The sequence below is a fragment of the Lepisma saccharinum genome, chromosome 17 (assembly GCF_977018435.1).
Source record: "Lepisma saccharinum chromosome 17, izLepSacc3.1, whole genome shotgun sequence".
Classification (NCBI taxonomy): domain Eukaryota; kingdom Metazoa; phylum Arthropoda; class Insecta; order Zygentoma; family Lepismatidae; genus Lepisma; species Lepisma saccharinum.
In genome coordinates, this window is record NC_139245.1 from 48882843 (window position 1) to 48904318 (window position 21476).

The window sequence follows — 21476 nt, forward strand, 5'->3', positions numbered from 1 at the left end:
GCAAGGAGCTGGCAATCTTGCTTGAGGCTTGAGGCTTGCTTTAATTAATTGCATAAATCAAGGTTGCCAACCTACTGGTATTTCTACCATGGTTTTTTTACAAAAAAAAGAGAGAGGGGGAAGAGTTAAACAACCGACAATGCTGCCAACACCTACCTATAGTTTTTCTTACTTGATAAGGGTTTAGCCAATTTATACACTGGCGTAACATACACACACTGTGCAATAGAGCCGGCAACAAATATATACTGCCGTAAAAGAGAGATGGCAACACAGTATGTGTGTGCGTGTGTGCGTGTATAATATGTAGCATTATTAACTAGAGTGTGTTGGCAACCTACCTGCAATTAAAAAAAAACTAGAGACGTCAATGTTGCCGTAAGATAAAGAGGGAGACTAAGCTGGCAACAGTGGTGAGCGAATATGCCTTATTTCCAAGTTCTGGGCGTCAATGTATATCGGGATTTTTGTAAAAATCTTATCGCGGGAACAATGTGCTGCACATGCATATGCGCGCACCTGTATTGTGACGCAAACAAACAAATAAATAATTGTTGTTTTTTAGGATTCCTGGCCCCTAACCCCGCCAGGGTGCGTGGTGCCCAACCCAAAAAGGTTCTAACGGCTGCGACTCTAGATAGTCGCACCTCTGTAGAGTTTCACGTGTTTTTTTTTTGTATGGTAGTGGTGGTGTCGGCAATAGTGGGTGGGTTAATTGTTGTCGTAATATTTTGGTTATTTGGCAAAATACTGCTAGTAACTAGAGGAGTTAGCGTGGGAACGTGAGGCGGCGGCATCTAATTATCTCCTTTGCCATTATCCCCACCGGAAGGTCTACTCCACCCAGTTACGGCCAGTTTTTTTTGTGCGGGTGACCTCGGTGGGAATAATGGCGGCGGAGACAATCAGATATTATCGCCTCACGTTCCCACGCTCATCATGATTTGGATCGCTGCCTTTGGAGCTTTCTGCGTCACTGGCGTGCCCAGCAGCGAAACCAACACAATATCACCGGAAGGTCACCCGCACAAAAAAAACTGGCCGCAACTGGGTGGAGTAGACCTTCCGGTGATATTGTGTTGGTTTCGCTGCTGGGCACGCCAGAAGCACTCGGGTATTAATCAATCAACGTCTGGTGAATCGGGGGGGGGGGGGTGTGATACATGCCAAGGCTTTTGCCTGCTTTTTTGCTATTCTTCGCACATCAGTTGCAGTCGAGTATTGCTACTGGGTAGTCGCATAAAAGTGTACGCTATACCAAGTGTAAATATCAAGTGTAATAGAAGCCGAATTAGTTTGGTCTGTCAGGTGAGTACCATATCAGCATAAGTTATACGCACACAAGTTGCTTGACTAGCTATAAAACTAAAATTTACGCAGTAAGGCTAATCGAAACTGGGTCTACAGTGGGATCCGAACCACTTCCACTGGGTATCGAACTTGGAGTTTACAATTATACAAGTGTACAGGGGAAATTTTATTTTTTTGAATTTGTTGATACTCTCGATTGGATTTTGTTGTTTTAAGTCTATTTTATGCATAGTAAGGCTAATCGAAACTGAGCCTACAGCGAGATCCGAACCACCTCTGCAGGATATCGAACTTTGAGTTTAAAATTATACAAGTGTACAGGGGAAACTCTATTTTTTGAATTTGTTGATACTCTGGATTGGATTTTGTTGTTTTTTAAATCTATTTTATGCACAGTAAGGCTAATCGGGACTGGACCTACAGTTTCAAGAACTACTTGTGCGGGTATCGAAGCCGAGATTACAAGGCTATTGCAGTGCTATCGCAGAGGCTGTTGGAAGTACTGATTGATTTGATGTTTTAAGTCTATTTTATGCACAGTAAGGCTAATCGGGACTGGACCTACAGTTTCAAGAACTACTTGTGCGGGTATCGAAGCCGAGATTTTTTGATTATAATGCTATCGCTGCGCCATCGCAAAGGCTAGTAGAAGTACATAGTTATTCGAATCTTATTTATTTAGACTTACAGTCTAAAAAAATATCATGGTATTATTATTTCTGCAATTATTTGCAATCTTGGCCAGAGAGAGGAGAAGAGGAAAAAAAAATAATATTTTTGTTTCAATATCGAACCTATATTTTAAATTTATACATGTGTGTATGCGTGCAGGGAGTATTTTTTTTTGATCGGGTGGGTTGTAAGGTGAGTGAACATGTAGGAAAAATACTGGTATATTAATTGATTGATTGATTGATTTAGTTTATTTTATTTTGCGTTTTGTGCCTCTTGGCTAATTTGCGAAGATGGGGGTGAATGATGAAATTGATGAATGGATATTTACAAACAACCAAACCCAAACGGGATTCGAACCCGGGACCCTTGGCATCGCAGCACGATGTCCTAACCACTCGGCCACAGGGTCGGACAAGTACTGGTATATGCATAGACCAAAGTTACATGGTTCTAGGCCCCATAGGAGCCGAGAAAATCAATGTCTTGGAAAATGTCTTAAGACAAATATCTTAATCTTTAAGAAAGTCGACTTCCGGTCTGTCAAGATGTTACTTCCGGTCTGTCAAGAAAATTTTCTTAAGACAAAAATCTTAAGATGTTTTCCAAGACATTGATTTTCTCGGCTCCTAATTGAGCTAGGATGATGATTTTAGGTTTGTTGGATAGGATTCGACGAGAACTATTCGACTGGCAAATAAAATCAATTCCACCCCCTCAAGTTTCGGAAATACAGACAATTTTTTTATTTTTTGAGAAACTTGATTTGCTGGCTTAGTTTTTACCCTATTTCGAAAATTTTAATAGTATTCGATACAAAATTAGAAGTACTCTACAACCTAATGGAGGGATGATGACTAGTGCCTGCTGTTTTTGAGTTATTTTGGATTAAAATTTCAAGATGTAATTTCTAAGATGTTTTGTAATTTATAAACTATGGGTTGTAGGAAAACGATTCTTGCTCTATCTGCTATTGCCCGACAAATACTATAAACACAAATAAATTTTTTAAAAAAATAAAGATCGAAAATAATTTTGTTTTCTGAAAATAAAAAATATGTGTATGGAAAAAAAATACGATTGTGTAATTTTTTTATGATGTATGTTTGCATATAAAAATAAGTATACCTGAAAGTTTTAGAATTTCAAAATAACTATATATATATTTGCTATTATATCAGCCAAAACAAAAAAAAATATATATAAACAAGTATATTTTCATAGTTTCACACCTCTACTAGATTGGTAGAAAAATATACTAGTGGGCAATAAAATCTGAAGAAGATTCGTGTCTAGCAAAAATAAGCTAAATAGAATTACACATGCATACAATATTTATTGTGTTTTTTCTATCTACAATCATATTTTTCTTATATATTTTTTTTTTATTTTTTTATAGAGTTGATTAAAACACATATTTGAGGAAGACAACACTCTACCACCAACAGATCACATATAAATAAACATACCCAAAAAAAATGCGCTCCATGAAAAATTGCCCTGTGTGCAAAAAAACTATATTAAGCAAAAATTTTGCAAGACATTGTCGCACCTGCGTGCCAGACAAGCATTTGGCTGCCACTGAACTGTGTTCCGGATGCAATAAACATATTACGATTGCGTATGCCAAGAAACATAAGCTTACTTGTCTAAGCAAAAATACATCTGGGGCACAGCCTTCGACCTCCACCAAGAGAGAGGCAGAAGCAGCCACCATCAATGCACCACCCGCCAAACGTGTCAAGCATGTGGCGAAAGCGAACCAGTCTGCTTTCCAGCATTTGTTAGAAGACTTTCCTTTTACTTCGGAGGACTCATGCGACGTGCGTAGCTTTTTGGAGAACGTGCAAGCCCAAATTATTTCCATTCTCGGCGATGCGCTTGCAACGCACTCTACCAAATTCTACGCATCGCTTTGTTGCTGGTACAAGAAGCCGTCTGATGAAATTTACAGCTTCTGCCACAACACCAAGGCGAAGACGCTGCATTTGGCGGATGTCGACAACCTCGAGGACATCTACAACAAGTTTGTCGAGGAGCTGCTGGCAAAGCAAGAAGAACATGAAGCTAAGGGCTCGGGGGGTTCGCTGTGTGGTGAGCCTCACGAGCTGCGCGTCAAACTTTCCAAGTTTGTGCCTCTCTCCGCCTCCAGCTACGTCCGCTTACCAAAAGCAATTGCGGCAAAGACGGCCGTCCTGAACATCCAAAATAAAGATAACAAGTGCTTCGTATGGTGTGTGCTTGCGACGTTGCACCCTGTTCACTGGAAAAACCATCCACACCGAGTTAACCACTACCTACCCTATGAGCCAGAGCTGGAAGATGCCATTGCTGGGATTGACTACCCGGTGGAGGTCTCGGACATTCGCAAGTTCGAGGCCCGTACACACAACCCTCGGTTGGCCATCAACGTTTATGGCCTCACCGACAAAAATGTGGTGTACCCCATCCGGGTGAGCGACATAGACAACAATGATGCTCGAGAAATCCATCTCCTACTCATCAAGAACGAGACCCATCACCACTACACTCTTATTCGCTCCCTCTCTAGACTTGTGTCGAGTCAAAAAAGCAAGCATCATGGTAGCATAGAAGTTTGTCGAAAGTGTCTGATCACTTTTGACAACCAACAACAAAAACACCAGAGCTTACAAGAAGAAAACATCGCTGCCGAGAAGCTTGCTAACCACAAGCTCTACTGCAATGCCAACGAGCCGGGGGTGGCAGTCTTACCCAAACCTGGCACCGTGGAGCGTTTCCACATGCACGGTGCCATGGTGGAGCACCCCGCTATCATCATCGCGGATTTCGAGGCCTTCCTCAAACCCCTGTCCACTTGCGATCCCGATCCTGAAGTTTCTTCCACCACCCCTTACCAACTCCACGAGGCATCCAGTTTCGCATATGTTGTGGTGCGACGAGATCAACACATCGCCCCCGAGCCCTACGTGTACCGTGGTCCCGATGCAGCCAAACACTTCCTCGAGAGGATGGTTGTCGAGGCCATCGAGATAAGGAGGGTACTGTTGACCCCCAAGCCTATGCTCCCACTGTCCCCCAACGATCAACGAAGACATGACGAGGCCATCGCTTGCCCTGTCTGCGTCGAGGAGTACACCGCCAACAACCGTAAAGTCCATCACCACGATCACTTTAACGGTAGGTACGTTGGTCCTTGGTGCAACAGATGTAACCTTAAGGCCCAGGACCCGCACTTTATCCCTGTGTTTTTTCACAATGGCTCGGGATACGACTTCCACCACCTGATCAAGCATCTTGGGTACGACAACGCAAGAATCAATGTCCTGGCACAAAACGAGGAGCGTTACATCAGTGTGAGCAAACAAGTGCCGATCCCAGCATCCGACTCTACCGTCGAGCTTCGCTTCCTCGACTCCCTGAGGTTCCTCCCGGCAAGCCTCGATGCTCTCGCAGGGAAGCTTAGCGACGAGCAAATACTCATCACCTCTGCAAATTTTCCGAACTTGGACGTCGGTCTCTTCAGGCGTAAGGGGGTCTACCCCTACGAATACGTCACCGACTCTACCAAGTTTGCGGAGACGTCGCTACCTCCCCAGGCGAACTTCTACAGTCAGCTACGAGGCTCGGGCATCACCGACGAAGAATATCACCACGCCCAGTCCATGTGGTGCGAGCTGGGTTGTCGAACTCTCGGAGACTACCACGACGCCTACCTCAAACTTGATGTGACGCTCCTTGCCGACGTGTTCCAGACGTTCCGTGCAACCGCAATGAAGATTTACCAGCTGGATCCCGCCTACTTCTATAGTCTCCCCGGACTGGCGTGGTCAGCCATGTTTCTGGTAACGAAAATCAAGCTTGAGCTTCTTTTGGACGTGGACATGGTGCTGTTTGTGGAACGCGCTATCCGGGGTGGAATGGTCCAGGTGTCGCAACGGCACGCGCATGCCAACAACCATCACATGGCTACTAGCTACGACTCCACCCAACCGTCGAGCTACATCATGCACACGGATGTGAATAACTTGTACGGGCACTCCATGATGCAGCCACTCCCCTTTAGAGGGTTCGAGTGGGCTGATCCTTCCAACTTCGACGTTGAAGGTTTTGACGATTCGGAACATGGGTTCTTCGCCGAGGTGGACCTTGAGTTCTCCAAGAACGAGCAGGATTCGTTCTGCGATCTTCCCCCTGCACCCGAGTTCAAGTGTCCACCCGATTCCAACCAGAAGAAGCTCGTCATGGATTTCGAACCCAAAAAGAATTACGTCCTTCACTACCAGAATCTCCGGTGGTTGATGCAGCAAGGGGTCACAGTCCACGCAGTTCACCGTATCCTCAAGTTCGAGCATTCTCCGTGGTTGCGTCCATATATTGAAGTTAACACTGAACACCGCACCGCAGCCACGTCCGAGCTTGATAAGGATTTCTTCAAGCTCATGAATAATGCGGTGTTTGGCAAGACCATGGAGAATGTACGGAATCGCGTGGACATAAAATTGGTGACGAGGAAAGAGCGATGTCGTCAGCTTGTCGCGAGTCCATTGTTCAAGTCTCGAACAATCTATAACGAGCAGCTGGCTCTGATTCACATGAGGCAAGGTGTGGTGAAACTCACCAAGCCCATCTACGTTGGAGCCACGGTTCTGGATCTGAGCAAGCTCCACATGTTCGAGACATACTACGACATATTACGTCCACACTACGGCCACAACATCTCGCTTCTCTACACGGACACGGACAGCTTGGTGTACCACGTTCACACAGCCGACGCATACGGGGATATAGCCACAGTTCCATCTTTGGTTAACCTTTTTGACACGTCAGGCTATCCCCAACCGAACCAGAGCGGTATCCTGGCCCGCAACAAGAAGGTGCCTGGCAAACTCAAAGATGAGAAGGACGGAGATGTGATTCTCGAGTTTGCAGGTCTTCGCGCCAAGGCCTATACCATCAAAGCCGAGGGTAGCGTTACCAAGAAGGCCAAGGGTGTCGGCAGACAGGTGGTTCGGGAGCATCTCACATTCGAGGACTTCGTGGATTGCCTCAAGACCAGGTCGTCGGTTCTAAGAGCAGAACAGCGCATCCAGAGCGTCGACCATGTGTTGACCACCAACAAAGTGAGGAAGATTGCCCTGGATCCCAACGACGACAAGAGGTGTGTTCTCCAATGTGGAATCCACACACTGCCGTGGGGGCACTATCGCTTAGCAGAAAGCAAAACCTGCAACATATGCCCATCTTCAACAGAAGATTCATAAAACAAAAACAAAAAAAACAAAAAAAATCATTTTGTTAGTTATTACAAAAAAAAAACACTGACTGTCATTACAAAAAAAACTTTGACCGTATTTTAAATAACCAGCATACCTATGAATCTCTTTGGTTTCCGAAAACAAACCAACATGGAGACTGTACACCGCGCGACGACAGATCATGAATTTCTACCTTCCATGTTAACTAAACTCAACGGTCTACTGATTGTTCACCTTAATAGCATTTGGACGAAATTGGATGACGATGTAGGCAAGATGTTTTATGTCTTTAACAACAATTTACATTTTTACAAAATTCCGATCGATGGAAAACTTCAAATTACCGTGAATCCGGAAAACGTAGGCGAAATCAAAATATCTACCGGCAAGAACATTTTTCGAATCAAGCACGACAAGATGCTTTCTAACATTACGTACGATGTTTCTGCAGGAGATTGTTTATACGTGGAACTCCTAGGAGATTACGACAAACTTATTCCTCTCTTCGTAGAATTACGAATCGTCTATCCTATTATAAATAACCGTTAACCAAAATGCCTAACGATATTTTCGGCAACACCAAGCGTGTAGACCACGCAGAAGAGATTCTCATGTTGGACGTCCGAATTAAAAAGTTGAGGAGCGATTTGATTGCTTTGCAGGAGACCTTAAACAAAAGTTTAGAGTCCGAGATCGCTACGCTCCAAACGCAATGTCTCGACCCCATTCTGAAAATCGATTCCGAACTGAAAACGCTCATAAAAAATTATGTCGACGTACCTTCTTACGACAACGTTCAAAATATACAGTTGAGCGTGGATAAGCTTCAAAATGATTTGGCCAAATTGCAGCAATTTCAATCGAAAAATGAAGATTTGGAAAAATTGAAACTCGAAATCGAAGAACGAACTTCGGCAATCGAAAAGAATTTCTCTGAACTTCAAACCGTCGTGAAGGATATTGATGTAGAACGCTTGCATGTTGTTGTTTCCAAATTACAAGAAGAATTCGCCAGCACGTTGGAAGAAATTAAATCCAAGTTACAGACTTTGGAAGATACCATGACGAACCTACCATCGTCAGACGAATTGCAAGTCATCGGCAAAAGCGTCGCGAACATAAAAATTCAATTGGAGGCTTATCAAGATTTCGAACACATTCAAACCACCATCGCTACGCTTCAGGCATCTCTGGAGTTGATCAACGAAGAAATTAAAAATATTCACGCTGAAGCGAGCGCGTTGACGAGCATACAAGACACGTTGAGCACGGTTCAGCAGAAGATCGAATATTTAGAAAATTTGAACGTCGAATCAAACCTTGCTCATTTTCATCACGTACTGGACAACATACAGAATGACTTGGAATCGTTACGGACGAGCGTACCTTCGAGCGAAGATTTGGAAAAATTGAAAACGGCGGTGACGGCACTATCCGATTCGAGCGACATCAAAAGTTCATTGAGCGATCTCGAGAGTAGGGTGGCCAATCTCCCCACCTCAAAAGAATTACACGCTTTGAAAAGGAGCATATCACGTATGCTGAAACGACTAGAAACGGAAACGGCGAACGTGGAACAGATTCGAGACGAACTTGCTTCGCTGGTGTCGACGCTGCCCACTTCGCAGAGCGTCGCCGACCTTCACACGCAGTTTACCGGCATGCGAAGCATCGTGAACGATCTCACCGAGAAAAGTTCGAAATTGAATCAAGTCGAGAACCTTCAGAGTATCGTCGTCAACATCAGAGATCAAGTTGGAGTGTTGGAATCCACGCAGGAATCGACGCTGGCCTCTTTCGGTGCCAAGTTACAAGAACTCAACGAAAACTACAAGCAGTTGAACGTGGAAGTGAAAATCAAACCGTCATTTTCTACAGTAACGGATACCATCGTTGAACATTTGTTGCCCGTACAAAATACACTGGGACAGCTTCACAGCAACCTCGTTAGCGTCGATACTAAATTCGCTAAACTGCATTCTCTGCAAGCCATCGAAATCAACAGCGTACCCAATCAACAGAGAATCTCCACGTTCGTCGAAGGTAACAAACTGTACATGTTACATCCTTATCATCCGTACTACAAGTTTCTCCTCGATGGCACGATTCAGATAAACGAATTTTCGTACTGGTCTCACGGCAGAAAAGCTAGCGTTCCCACCATGACCTTGATATCGAATCGTGGTGTTCAGAAAGCAGGAAACATTCCTCTGGCACGTTGGAACGAAACGCGCAACATATATGAAATACACGAAGACGAAGATCTCACCGTTTTCGACGTGAGTGCCGGCGATAAGCTGATTATTCAAAACACGAGCGAAGTGCCACCCTCTTTGAATCCCATCACGCTGGTACTTCTCTTCAAACGTAATCTCTAAAAAATGTCTAGGCAAGCCATCGTCGAAGAATTGCATAAACCTGCACGCCGCAACTACGAACGTTTGGCGGTGGTGACCAAGGGCATCGACGACCTCTGGCAAAGTGACCTCGTGGAGATGAGTAGCGGCAATCTAAAAAATGTACATAAATTGAACAAGGGCAACAAGTATCTCCTCACCGTCATAGACACGTTTTCGAAATTCGCATGGGCTCTACCTTTGAAAGCCAAAACAGGAACGTGCGTCACGGAAGCATTCAAGACAATTTTTCGCGAAAGCGACAGACGACCTCGGTTTTTGCAAACAGACAACGGGAAGGAATTTTACAATGCCGTATTCCAAAAGTTTATTCGGAAACACGACATTCGACATTATTCAACCTTCAGTCACATCAAAGCCAGCATCGTGGAAAGATTTAATCGAACCTTGAAAACACACATGTGGAAACGATTCACGCTTCGAGGAAATTACAAATGGGTCGACATACTGCCGGAACTCGTCGACACCTATAATAATACGGTACACAGAACGATAGGCATGAAGCCAGCTGACGTTACGAAATCTGACGAGCAGCGTTTAATTTCTACAGTTTACTGTCCAAAATACACTCCCACGACTACCAAAAAATCAAAATTCAAAATTGGAGACCAGGTGAGGATCAGCAAATTCAAACGCACCTTCGAGAAGGGGTTCACAAAAAATTGGAGCACGGAACTTTTTACGGTGGTTCGAGTTTTACCCGGAAACCGACACACGTATATAATAAAAGATAGTAGCGGCGAGATTTTGAAAGGAAGATTTTACGAAGAGGAACTCTCTAAAACAAAACATCCCGACACGTACCTCATCGAGAAAGTATTGCGTAGAAAAGGCGACAAACTGTTTGTCAAATGGCTGGGACTTCCGGAAAAAAGTTGGATCGACGCGAACGAAGTGATCTTGTGAGTACGTGGAACGTGGTGAAGCGTCTACCGGATTCGGAAAGTCAAACGAAAAAAAAGAACGGTGAGTTGCTTCCCGACAGCATCCGCTGTCTGATCGTAGGTCCTTCAGAGTGTGGGAAAACAACACTGCTCGTGGACAATTTTCTCCTCGCACCGAATTGGTTAGATTGGAAGAACAGGCACCTCTACGTATTTTCGAAAAGTCTCGAACAAGCGAAATACCAGCAACTGATAAAACTGTACGATGGTCTGGACATTGCAACGTTCTCTTCGGAAATAAAACCACTCCACGATTGTCGTGAAAATTCAGTCGTTGTGTTCGACGATGTCATCCTGGAAAATCAAAATGAAATTCGCAATTTTTTCACGCAAGGTCGTCACAAAGGAATAGATTGCTTCTTCCTAGCTCAAACGTTTTCCAAAATTCCAAAACAGTTAGTACGCGACAACGCTAATTTCATATGTTTGTTTCGTCAAGATCACACCAACCTCAAGCACGCGTACGATGACTACGTAGGCGGAGACATGAACTACAATCAATTTTCGGAACGCTGCTGCTCCCACTGTTGGAACAGTGACGATTTCGGATTCGCGACGATCGACATGACGAGAAAACCTAACGAGGGAAAATACAGAAACAAAATCAACGACTTTCTAAACGTTGCAACGTTGTGAGAAACGATGAGTATAAATAATGCTATGACGAAACGAAAAATCGAAGACGAAAATCTCAAGCTTCGCGATTACCTCGCGAAACGCTTCAAAGGTTGGAAATCCGAGAATCGCGGATTCTACGAAGAGAAGAAACGTCAAGATCAACCTGTGATCGACGCCATCAGCGATCTAGGTAAAGAAATTAAAGGTGTCACGGAACAAAATAAAAATTTGATCAACGAACTCGTACCACTTGCAGCTAAAAGTTACACCGTACCCACGCCTATTTCGAGCATTCCTTCGACGCCGTTCGAACTAAGGGACGTACCGGCACGACGTCGAGCCATAGGTAGCACGCCGTCGTCTTTGGATAAAATCGAGTTGGGACCTTTGGCACGAGACTACCTGAGCACGGCGAAATTCGACAAGGATGAAGTTTTCGGATTGTATCCGAGCATGGAGAGCAACGAAGGCGGCGGTGTGGTTTGGAAGATTGGAAAATCGAAAGTTACCTTCGAAGGCAACGACATTAAAGTTAATTTAGGCGAGAAGGATAGTTGGAACAGGTATCCGGGTACGGTGGGACTGTGGGAACTCGTTGCCAAAAAGCAGCCGAAAGATTACACCGACGAAGATTACCAGAGTTACAAGGAAATTTTGATCATGACGGATGCCTTATACCAAAACAACGACGCCTCGCAGAATAGGGTCAAATCCAGCAGCGGCGAGAAGTACAGAAATCTCATCAAGCCGATATGGAACCAGGTGAAAACAGGCAGCGGCGTCAAACTCTACAACACCCTGCCCAAAGAATTCGTTTGGGTGGACGACGTGCGCAAGCTCATAGACAGGTTGTTGGTTATTGCAGGAGAGGAGACTGCAGGCAATCGTAATTTCTACAACGAGAAGGTAGGAATTGTGGACATGATCAGCACAAAACTTTCCAACTTCATCGTGAACAACGACAAGGGCATAGGTTACCTCATTAAAATTATCAACACGCTGCCTCCGAGATTCTGGAACATGGCCGAAGGAAAGGGACTCGTGAACGACATCATCAACAAGTTACCTTTCGAGATGCATTTACCCGGCTACCAGTACTGCGGACCAGGTACCAAACTCGAGAAAAGATTGAAGAGAGGAGACAGGGGTGTGAATCCGTTGGACGCCGCATGCAAAGATCACGACATCGCTTACAACACCACTCGCACCGAACTGGATGCACGTCACGAAGCAGACAGAAAGTTAGAGCACGCAGCTTTCGAAAGATTCGTCAGCAGAGACGCTTCGCTGGGAGAAAGAGTTGCAGCACTGGGCACCACCATCGCCATGAACACAAAACAAAAACTTGGGTGGGGTATATAAATAACATACAGTAAAAAAAAAAAAAAACACATCATGTCTGGTATAACCGTCTTGCCACACGAACTGTTGTGTAAAATTTTTAAACACGCAGTAAACGGAGATGTTAATAAACTTTTAATCATAGCGAGATCAACGCCGGAATTTCGCATCCCTTGTGAAATGGCTGTTAAGGATTATCTTCGGGAGATCAGTGGCATGAGGTGCGGTGATCTCGACACTCTTCTTTCGGCTGCAGGGGAAAAATTAAACGAGAGGATGGACGAACTGCACGAGGCGAGGCAGGGAAGAAGACAATACACGGATGATTGGCGTAGATCTAAACAAGAGACGGAAGATATTATCACGCACATCATCGTGTTTTCCGAAGCACGAACTTTTTTCCTCTGTCGAAAACTTGATATATAAATAACACACACACTGAAAATTTCTCTTCAATATGACGACTGAAAAAATGAGTGACTTTCAAGCATTAAAACAAATGCTAAATTTGTCAGTAGAGTATGTAAAAATTCAGGAATTAGAAGTGGACAAACCTTACACGATAACTTCCGGTTCAATTGTTTCTACCCAGTATGGTCCCAAGGCGCGTTTGTTGCTCAACGCACAATACAGTCTATTTTTACCAGATCGATACGCTAACATGTTATCCGACGAGAAGCTAGCTATTTTAATCGAGAACAAAACTCAAATCGTGTACAAGGGTACAAAGGAACTTCTTGGTAAGAAAACAAAGCACGTAATAGAATTTGTGTAACAGCTCTGCGCGGAGTATATCCTTGAAAAAAAAAAAATTACACGGAACAAAAAAATCTCAGAACATTTATATATAAATAACATACCGAAAAAAATTACACAAAACAAAAAAAATCTCAAAACATATATATAAATAACATACCGTGAAGATAACATATAGAGCATCAACATGAAGCCCAAAGGTGTCGTGTACCAGATACCATACTCCAATCTGAAAAATCTAGGTACCCTCGATGGTTTACTCACCAAAAAACAACGCGAGAAGAAACGTTCTTGCTTGATGAAAGGACACGGAATGAAATTACTTCTCAGCACACCTCAATTGAGACGCTTACAGCGTTCGCGCAAACAGCAAAAAATCGGAGGTTTCATATTCAGCATCCCAGCCATCCTGGCAGCATTGGGGGCTGTTGGAAGTTTGGCCGGCGGAAGTGCCGCCATCGCGAAAACCGTCATCGACTCGAAGAAGAACAAAGCCGAGTTGGAAGAACAGAAACGTCACAACCTGGCTATGGAGAAGAAGGGGAAAGGTATAACCAAAAAACAAAAAAGCAACCTCGATGCTTTGAAGAAATATAAAAAAAAGAAGAAGCCCTGTCCAACTTCGATATTGAATCTCTGATCAAACTGTTGGGAATAAAAAACTTCAGGGGTGTTTTCATGTCCGATTCTCTACCCTCTGCTGTGAAGAAAAAGGAGTATGGCGTGGTCAACCTGGACAGTTACAAAAATCCTGGTACACATTGGATATGCTACCTCAAAATTGACGATAACAATGCATTTGTTTTCGATTCGTTCGGTGGCACACCACCTGCCAGGTTGGTGAAGTATCTCAGTGTTGCCAACCTCTACTACAATGACAAACGCATCCAGGGTTTCACCGATGTTAACTGCGGCCACCTATGCCTTTCTGTTCTCGCATACATGTCTAAAATAAATAACCCGTCGGTGGAACATTTTCAGAAAGCATTGTGGAATCTTAAATACGATGGGCGTGTTCCATCTCACGAGCGAATCTTCAATCTTGAAACTCACGCTGCACGACGACATCGTCTATCCTAAATCCGTGGCTCTGCGTGCATTCTACAGCATGTACCTCATACCTAACGTCACGCAGCACAACAACAAAATTAGCGTCGGAAGCGAGCACATTGTCGTCACGCCAGGTCAATACAATCTTTCCACTTTGCAAGCTCAGTTACCCAAAGGCACGTACCTTTCTCAAAATTCGGTCACGCACAGAGTGGAAATCGTATCGGCAACGGAGACCGTGGACCTGGGCACCATAAGAGAACTTCTAGGTTTCGAGAACAACACCAAACTCGAAGCTGGCATCAAGCACACGGCAGTCAATATTCCTAAATTTCTAGCCATCGAAACTCTGAACATTCACTGCAACGTGGCGGAAGGCATGATCACGAAATCCTCGGACGGGGAGCTGCTGGGAAGTCACAAGCAGACAGGAATCATAGCTACGTTCAAACCCAGTTCCGAATTCATGGAACCGATCATCTACACACCCTCTTCGCCGATCTATTTTCCAGTATGCCGCAACCGCATAGACGACATAGAGTTGGTGGTGACAAACGAGAAAGGAGACGTGGTGGATTTCGCAGGTGCCACTACGACGGCCATCGTGGAGATCAACGTATAATAAATAACACACATAGTGAAAATGGAGCAAATCGAAAGTTACGAATTGCAATCTTTCCCTCCCAACCGTCGCACGTTCGCCAATCTCAACGAAGCAAACAGGGAGATCGAATACGACGTGGACGTAGGCGATGGGTTCGTTCATCCTCACAGAGCGGACCTCTACCTTCAATTCGACGTGGTGAAGAAGGAAAACGGAGATGCGTTTCCGCCCAATGCAAATTTGATACTCGTGGACAACTTCGTGCCTCACCTGTTCTCGCAGGTGGAGGTGAGGAAACACAACACCGTCATAGACAGAATAGATTATCCAGGCATCACGTCGACGGCAGTGGGAACATTGAAATTATCCAAAACAGACGCAGCATACTACCAGGCGGGAGGATTCGAAGCGGGGACCAAAATATCGACTAAAAGTCACACGGTGCTTTTTCCCATGCGTCTGCTGCCGGGATTCTTCTCGGACTACAAGGAGATCATGTGGAAGGGAGGATTGCGCATCACGTTTCGAAGAGCGGCCAACGACAACGACGCACTGATGCGATACACCAACTTGAACGCCGACGGCACGCCGATAGCCAACACATTACCTGAAGCGGCTAAGTGCGTCATCCGGAGCATGGAATTGAGAACAGGGAGTCGTAACGTACCCAATTTGCGTTACACGGTACGTTCCATTTTGTAGGAGGAAAAGTATGGTTCCACTGCTGGTACCCATGTAACGTAACGAAATGCAATATGTTATAGACTGACGTTACAAGGAACGTAACAAAATGTATTGTGGTAGATATTAACGTTATAAAGGAACGGAACGAAATGAGCACATTGGAACATAACGTAATATGCAATATGGTATATACTACCGTTACAAGTTACAAGGAACGTAGTAACGAAATGCAATATGGTATATACTAGCGTTACAAAAAAACGTAACGAAATGCAACATGGTAGTAAATAACGGTATACATAGGAACGTAATGAATGCAATCCTCCGTAACGGAATGAAGTGAAAGGCAATATGGTTAATTAACGTTACATAGGAATGTAACAAAATGTAAACCACTGTAGCGGAACGGAACAAAATGCAGTTGGGTACATACCATCTACATAAGGAACGTAAATAAATTCAGTATGGTAGATGTTAACGTTACAAGGAAAGAACAATTCACAAATGTTAGCTAGTAACGTTATAGGTGCGTGACGAATATAATCTATTTAACATCACGGAAGAAAAAGGAATAGCCAAAATCTCTTACCTTTCATTGGAACATTGCGAAAAATAACTCAGTATATCGTATGGGATTAATGTGAAATAGCCGTGAAAAATATGGTTGTTTGTAAAAAAATGAATTTCAACCAGGGTTGTTAAAGGGTCAGGAATTTTAAATCAATTCAATTCCGGTTCAGCAGGGAATATTAGCAAGCATAAATGGATCTGGACCGTAAAGAGCCTTTTTATGTATTTCAGATCGTTCCAGGGACCTTTTCTCCTGATCAATTGAAATACGGCAAAGGGACCTTCTTTCCGGATCAATTAAAAGACGGTCTAAGTTCCATATTGAAATGAAAGAATACGCAACTTGGACCGAATTTAAACTGTGCGATAAAAAAGTTTCCAGTCTTGTTGCGGAACCCAATAGAACCCATTAGAATTTATGGGTTCGTGGACGTTTAACAACCCTGATTTGATATTAAATTACATTTTTGGCTCGAAACTGAATAAAGCTTCCAACTAGTGTAGAAAGGAGTAGCAATAGGCGTGCGCACGGGGTGCAAGGGGAGGGGTAAAATGCCCCCCTCGTCATGGACATCAGAGAAATATGCCATATGCAATTGCATATTAACCCGATAATAGTGTTGCCCCCTCAAGAAACACCACTTGAATTCGAAATTATCGCATTCCTGCATCCCCATTATAATAATTAATGTAAATTAGTATGACAAATCAAATTATACGTGTGAAATATATACTTTTAGCTGACATTCGTTTTCTAAAGGGGAGAGGTGGCCATCCTCGCCCCCCTTCCAGATTTCCATGCCCTTATATTATTATACTTTATTCCAGAAATTTAGGGTAGAGGAATCATATCGCCGGTTATTAAACGATATTATGCTCTTGAAGAAAATGAAGTATTTTGAAGCCGATGAAAGTTCACAAAGGAACAACGGCGGAAGAAGGTGTTGTGGCACAACCACAGGGGGCAGGGTAGATTAGCCCTCAAACTTGTACAGAAATCAATTCTAGGAGGTAAGGAAGGCAAACATTGGACTATAGAAAGAAAGGTTGCAGAATCTAAGAGTAGCAAGACAAAAGGATACTCAAGATGGATTTAGTTTTCACGTCTTTCGTGCACTATTTCTTCCAGACGGCAAGAGCACCTGCAAGGGGGCACAGAGGGGCAATTGCCCCCTCTCGATTTCTATCTTTATACCAATTTTAAAAAAAGTTATATAAACTTGGACAGTTGCTGCTGATTACGGTGTAAGTTTTGTCCGTGTAAGGTAATAAATAGATTTATTATTAATTTTTGAAGCCGCACCGTTCATTTATAAACACACTGTATATGAGTCATTGTGAATTCGAGTCAATTTAAACATTTTGCGTTGTTGCGAGATTATCTATTAGGATACAATTTGGACATAAACAATCTAAGTAGAAAAAGTGCATCTTGTATATCAAAATTGCCATGTCCATCTGATCTCCGAAAGTAGTGTTTAGCACGTCATTTTTCAAGTATATGATTGATTGATTTGGTGTTTTGAGTCCACTTTATGCACAGTAAGGCCAATCGGGACTGAACCTTCAGTTTGAAGTGGAATCCGAACCACTTGTGCCTCCACCGGGTATCGAACCCGGGACCCCTTGATTACTAGGCGACGACGCAACCACTGCGCCATCGGGGAGGCCATTTCAAGTATAGTCCATGATTGTATCTAGTATATGAATGAGATTTGTCCCTCCTCTCAAACAATTCGTGGCTTGTCCCCACCGAACGAAGTGTGTCACTTATAAATTAAGTTTCCGAAAGCAGGCATTATGCATGAACAGAACAAAAAATACTCCTGAGAAATTACAAACATTATAAGCCAGTTCGTGACCGGGAGTTATTGACGGTCTCCCCCCCCCCAACCTATCCACTTTAGGTCCCGGGTTCGAGTCCTGGTCTGTAAATATCTTTTTTAGGTGTCTCTTCATCAATTTCATCTATTTATCATCCATCTTCATAGTTTCGATTAATTATAAAAGTGACAAAAGCAAAGCAAAATAAGAACAAATAAAAATAATTGCAAAATGACTACAATGTCAGAACTACATTTGAAAAATAAAATGCGAGCAGAAGATTCATTTTCAAACAGGTATTTGGGTAGAATTGTGTAGACAGACAGCATGCTCCCGAAAGTTGCCAATCCACGTGTAGCATGACCTTCGATACTGGGGTTGCGCTTTTTCAGGAAAGTTTTCTCGACCCTCCTCAGGCGTCTTATCAAGAATGCCTCAGTGTTCGTAGCATTGCCAACTTATTTTCCGTCGGAAAAAGTATTTTTCCTCCTATTTAATCTGCGGTTGGCTCTACAATACATACAACAACTGAATTACGGCGAAGTAGGTTAGAAACCCTGCGTGCTCAACAGCAGCTTCGATAAGGCACCTGATTGTTTCGAGCTGAACCAGGAAATGGGCGATCTTTATTCCCCAAGGCCATTCCGTAAAACTAATGCCACAAGAAGTTTTCTGTGTGGATTTGAGAGCATGAAATTGTAGGCTGATGATAGTACTAGAAGACGTCAAGTGGATTTTTTTTCTGTTTCGTTATGTTATATAGCTTTCCTACCTATATAGTTTGAATAACTAATCAATCATTTGATGAGTAGACAAACACGAAGAAGCCGATCCCGTGGCAAATTAGTTAGCGTAATACATTGCGAAGTCTAATGTCGGATTAGAAAATATGGATGGGTCATTTGTCTTTATACCACTTCCATCACCTATCACATCCTTTATCATCGCGATTAACCGAAAGTGGTAGACGCGAAATAAAAATAGAACCTTTGCATGAATGTCCGAAAAAAAGGCAAGGGCACGAACCACCTGGAAAAGGAAAGTCAACCAAAAATTATATATATCGCGCAATTGCATTTTAGCTATAATAATATATGTTAATTATTGCATGAACATGCTTGAGGGGAGGGTGGGGGAACACAATTTTTATCCCGAAATTTTGGAATTTTGAGAGTTAGCCCCCTCCCCCTCGCCACATATTTGCAAAAATTTCATATAGTCTGAATCTCTGGTTCATTCCGCGTACAACGGTATATCACTCATCTCTCTAGGACAATTAGCTTCCGATCTACACTTATTTAATTGAAACTCTGCATTTTGCTCAAAATCGGCTCGGTACCCAGAGGCTTACTTGTGAAAAAGGTCTTGGGCGTCAAAAGGTTAAAACAAGACAAACTTTCATTCTAACCTCAGTCAATTGTGGGAGCTGCTTAGAAGTAGTAGTGTTGCTGGTATGGTGGACTTCGGTTCTTACTTTTGCTTTTAACAGATAGATACATTTTGAATAATAGTGAAATCAAAGTAATCGATTATTCTACCGAATGACAAAGTTATAATGGAATTGTGTTATCTCCATTACAGAACAACTACCTAATCTCATTCAATTCCAGTGTTCTATCTGGTAGATAGATATATCAACCTTTGCAATGATGTAAACTTTCAGTGCAATGGCGACAAAAGTCCAAGAACTATAATGTCAAACTTTAAAGGTTTCCTGACAAAATAAAAAAGGGACAGATCATTTACATTTTCAATGGACATGTTGAAAAAAAGACTAATATTCATTTTTTAAAATTTCTTTTTTTAGCGTAGGTAAAAGGAAGTCACTTGAATAAAGTGGGAATATAATCAAAATGTCCATCAGGTATTGATTGATTTCAAAAAAGCATATGATTCGGTCAAAAGAGATAAATTATATAATATATTAGTCGAATTTGGAATACCTAAGAAGCTTGTTAATATGATACAAGTATGCACCAGTGAAACAGAAAGTAAAATTCGTGTGGGTATTTATGTGTCTGACAAATTTACAATTCATGATGGGTTAAAACAAGGAGATGCATTATATCCATTGCTCTTTAATTTTGCCTTAGAATATGCTGTCAGGAAGGTAACAGAAACTAACGAAGGACTAAAATTAAATGGTGTGACTCAGTTGTTAGCATATGCAGATGATGTAGACTTATTAGGGGATGATATAAATACAATTAAGAATAATGCTAAAATACTTTTCAAAACTGCTAAAGACATAGGTTTGGAAGTTAACAAAGAGAAAACTAAATATATGCTTACAGGCCGAAACCAAGTGTTAGGTAATAATCAAAATCTAATTATTGATAACAACTCGTTTGAACCAGTTTCCAAATTCAAATACTTAGGAGTAATATTAACCAATGAAAATTATATTAAAGAGGAAATAAAGAGTAGGCTTAATTCAGGAAATGCAAGTTACTTCTCTCTTCATAAACTTTTGTCTTCTAGTTTAATAACTAAGAAACTAAAAGTTAAAATATACAAAACAGTAATTTTGTATGTAGTGCTCGTATTAAATGGGTGTGAAACTTGGTCCCTTACATTGAAAGAGGAACATAAATTGAGAGTATTTGAAAATAAGGTTCTTAGGAAAATATTTGGACCTAAAAGGGATGAGGAGACAGGTGAGTGGAGAAGGTTACATAATTTAGAACTACATAATTTGTATTCATGTCCAGATGTTATTAGAATAATTAAATCAAGAAGACTTAGGTGGGCAGGCCATGTGGCACGAATGGGAGAGGAAAGAGGAGTTTACAGGATTCTTGTTGGGAAACCTGATGGTAGGAGACCTGTAGGAAGGCCAAGACGAAGATGGAGGGACAACGTTGACATGGACCTAAAGGAAATCGGTAGGGATGGAAAAGAGTATATAGATCTTGCTCAATATAGGGACAGATGGAAGGCCTGTGTTGCTGCAGCCATGAACCTTCGGGTTTAAGAAAGCTAGAGAGTTAGTTAGTTAGTTTAAAAGGAAGTAGCTATAAATGAGTAAATAAAAAATATTACGTGGCAGAGTGGTTAGCACAGCGCACTACGACGCCAGGGGTCCCGGTTTCGAATCCCGATCTGCACATGAGTGTTCTCTGTGAGTGTCCCTTCGTCAGTTTCAGCATTCGTCGCTCATGCTCATCTTCGCTCTCTGAACCGCCAGGTGTACAGCACCTGGCGCAGCGTTTCGCGTCCGAATTCCAGGAACAGGCAACTTACGGTTACCTGACCAAGTAGCGTTTCGTCCGAGGGCTACCATCCTAATAGTGTTTAATGAAGCAAACTCTTGCTAACACTCTTAAATGCTCCATCGAAGAAAATATATATTTTTTTGTTTTAATATTTCTTTCCCTCTGGAAATTGCAAATCTCACCTTCGTAGTTGACAGATAGTAAGAAAGTGTTGCCATCAGCCATGACTAAAA

General features: G+C 42.7%; 1 protein-coding gene across 1 annotated transcript in view; it reads left to right on the top strand.

Annotated features, from left to right (window-relative positions):
- The first annotated feature begins 1201 nt into the window (after positions 1-1201).
- LOC146001403 (uncharacterized) overlaps positions 1202-21476 on the top strand; it is a 39333-nt gene continuing 19058 nt past the window's right edge. The window contains exons 1-2 of the mRNA XM_083138718.1: positions 1202-1308; positions 3383-5003. Of these exons, the coding sequence (XP_082994844.1) occupies positions 3462-5003 (1542 nt within the window). The 5' untranslated portion in view covers positions 1202-1308; positions 3383-3461. The remainder of the gene's footprint in view (positions 1309-3382; positions 5004-21476) is intronic.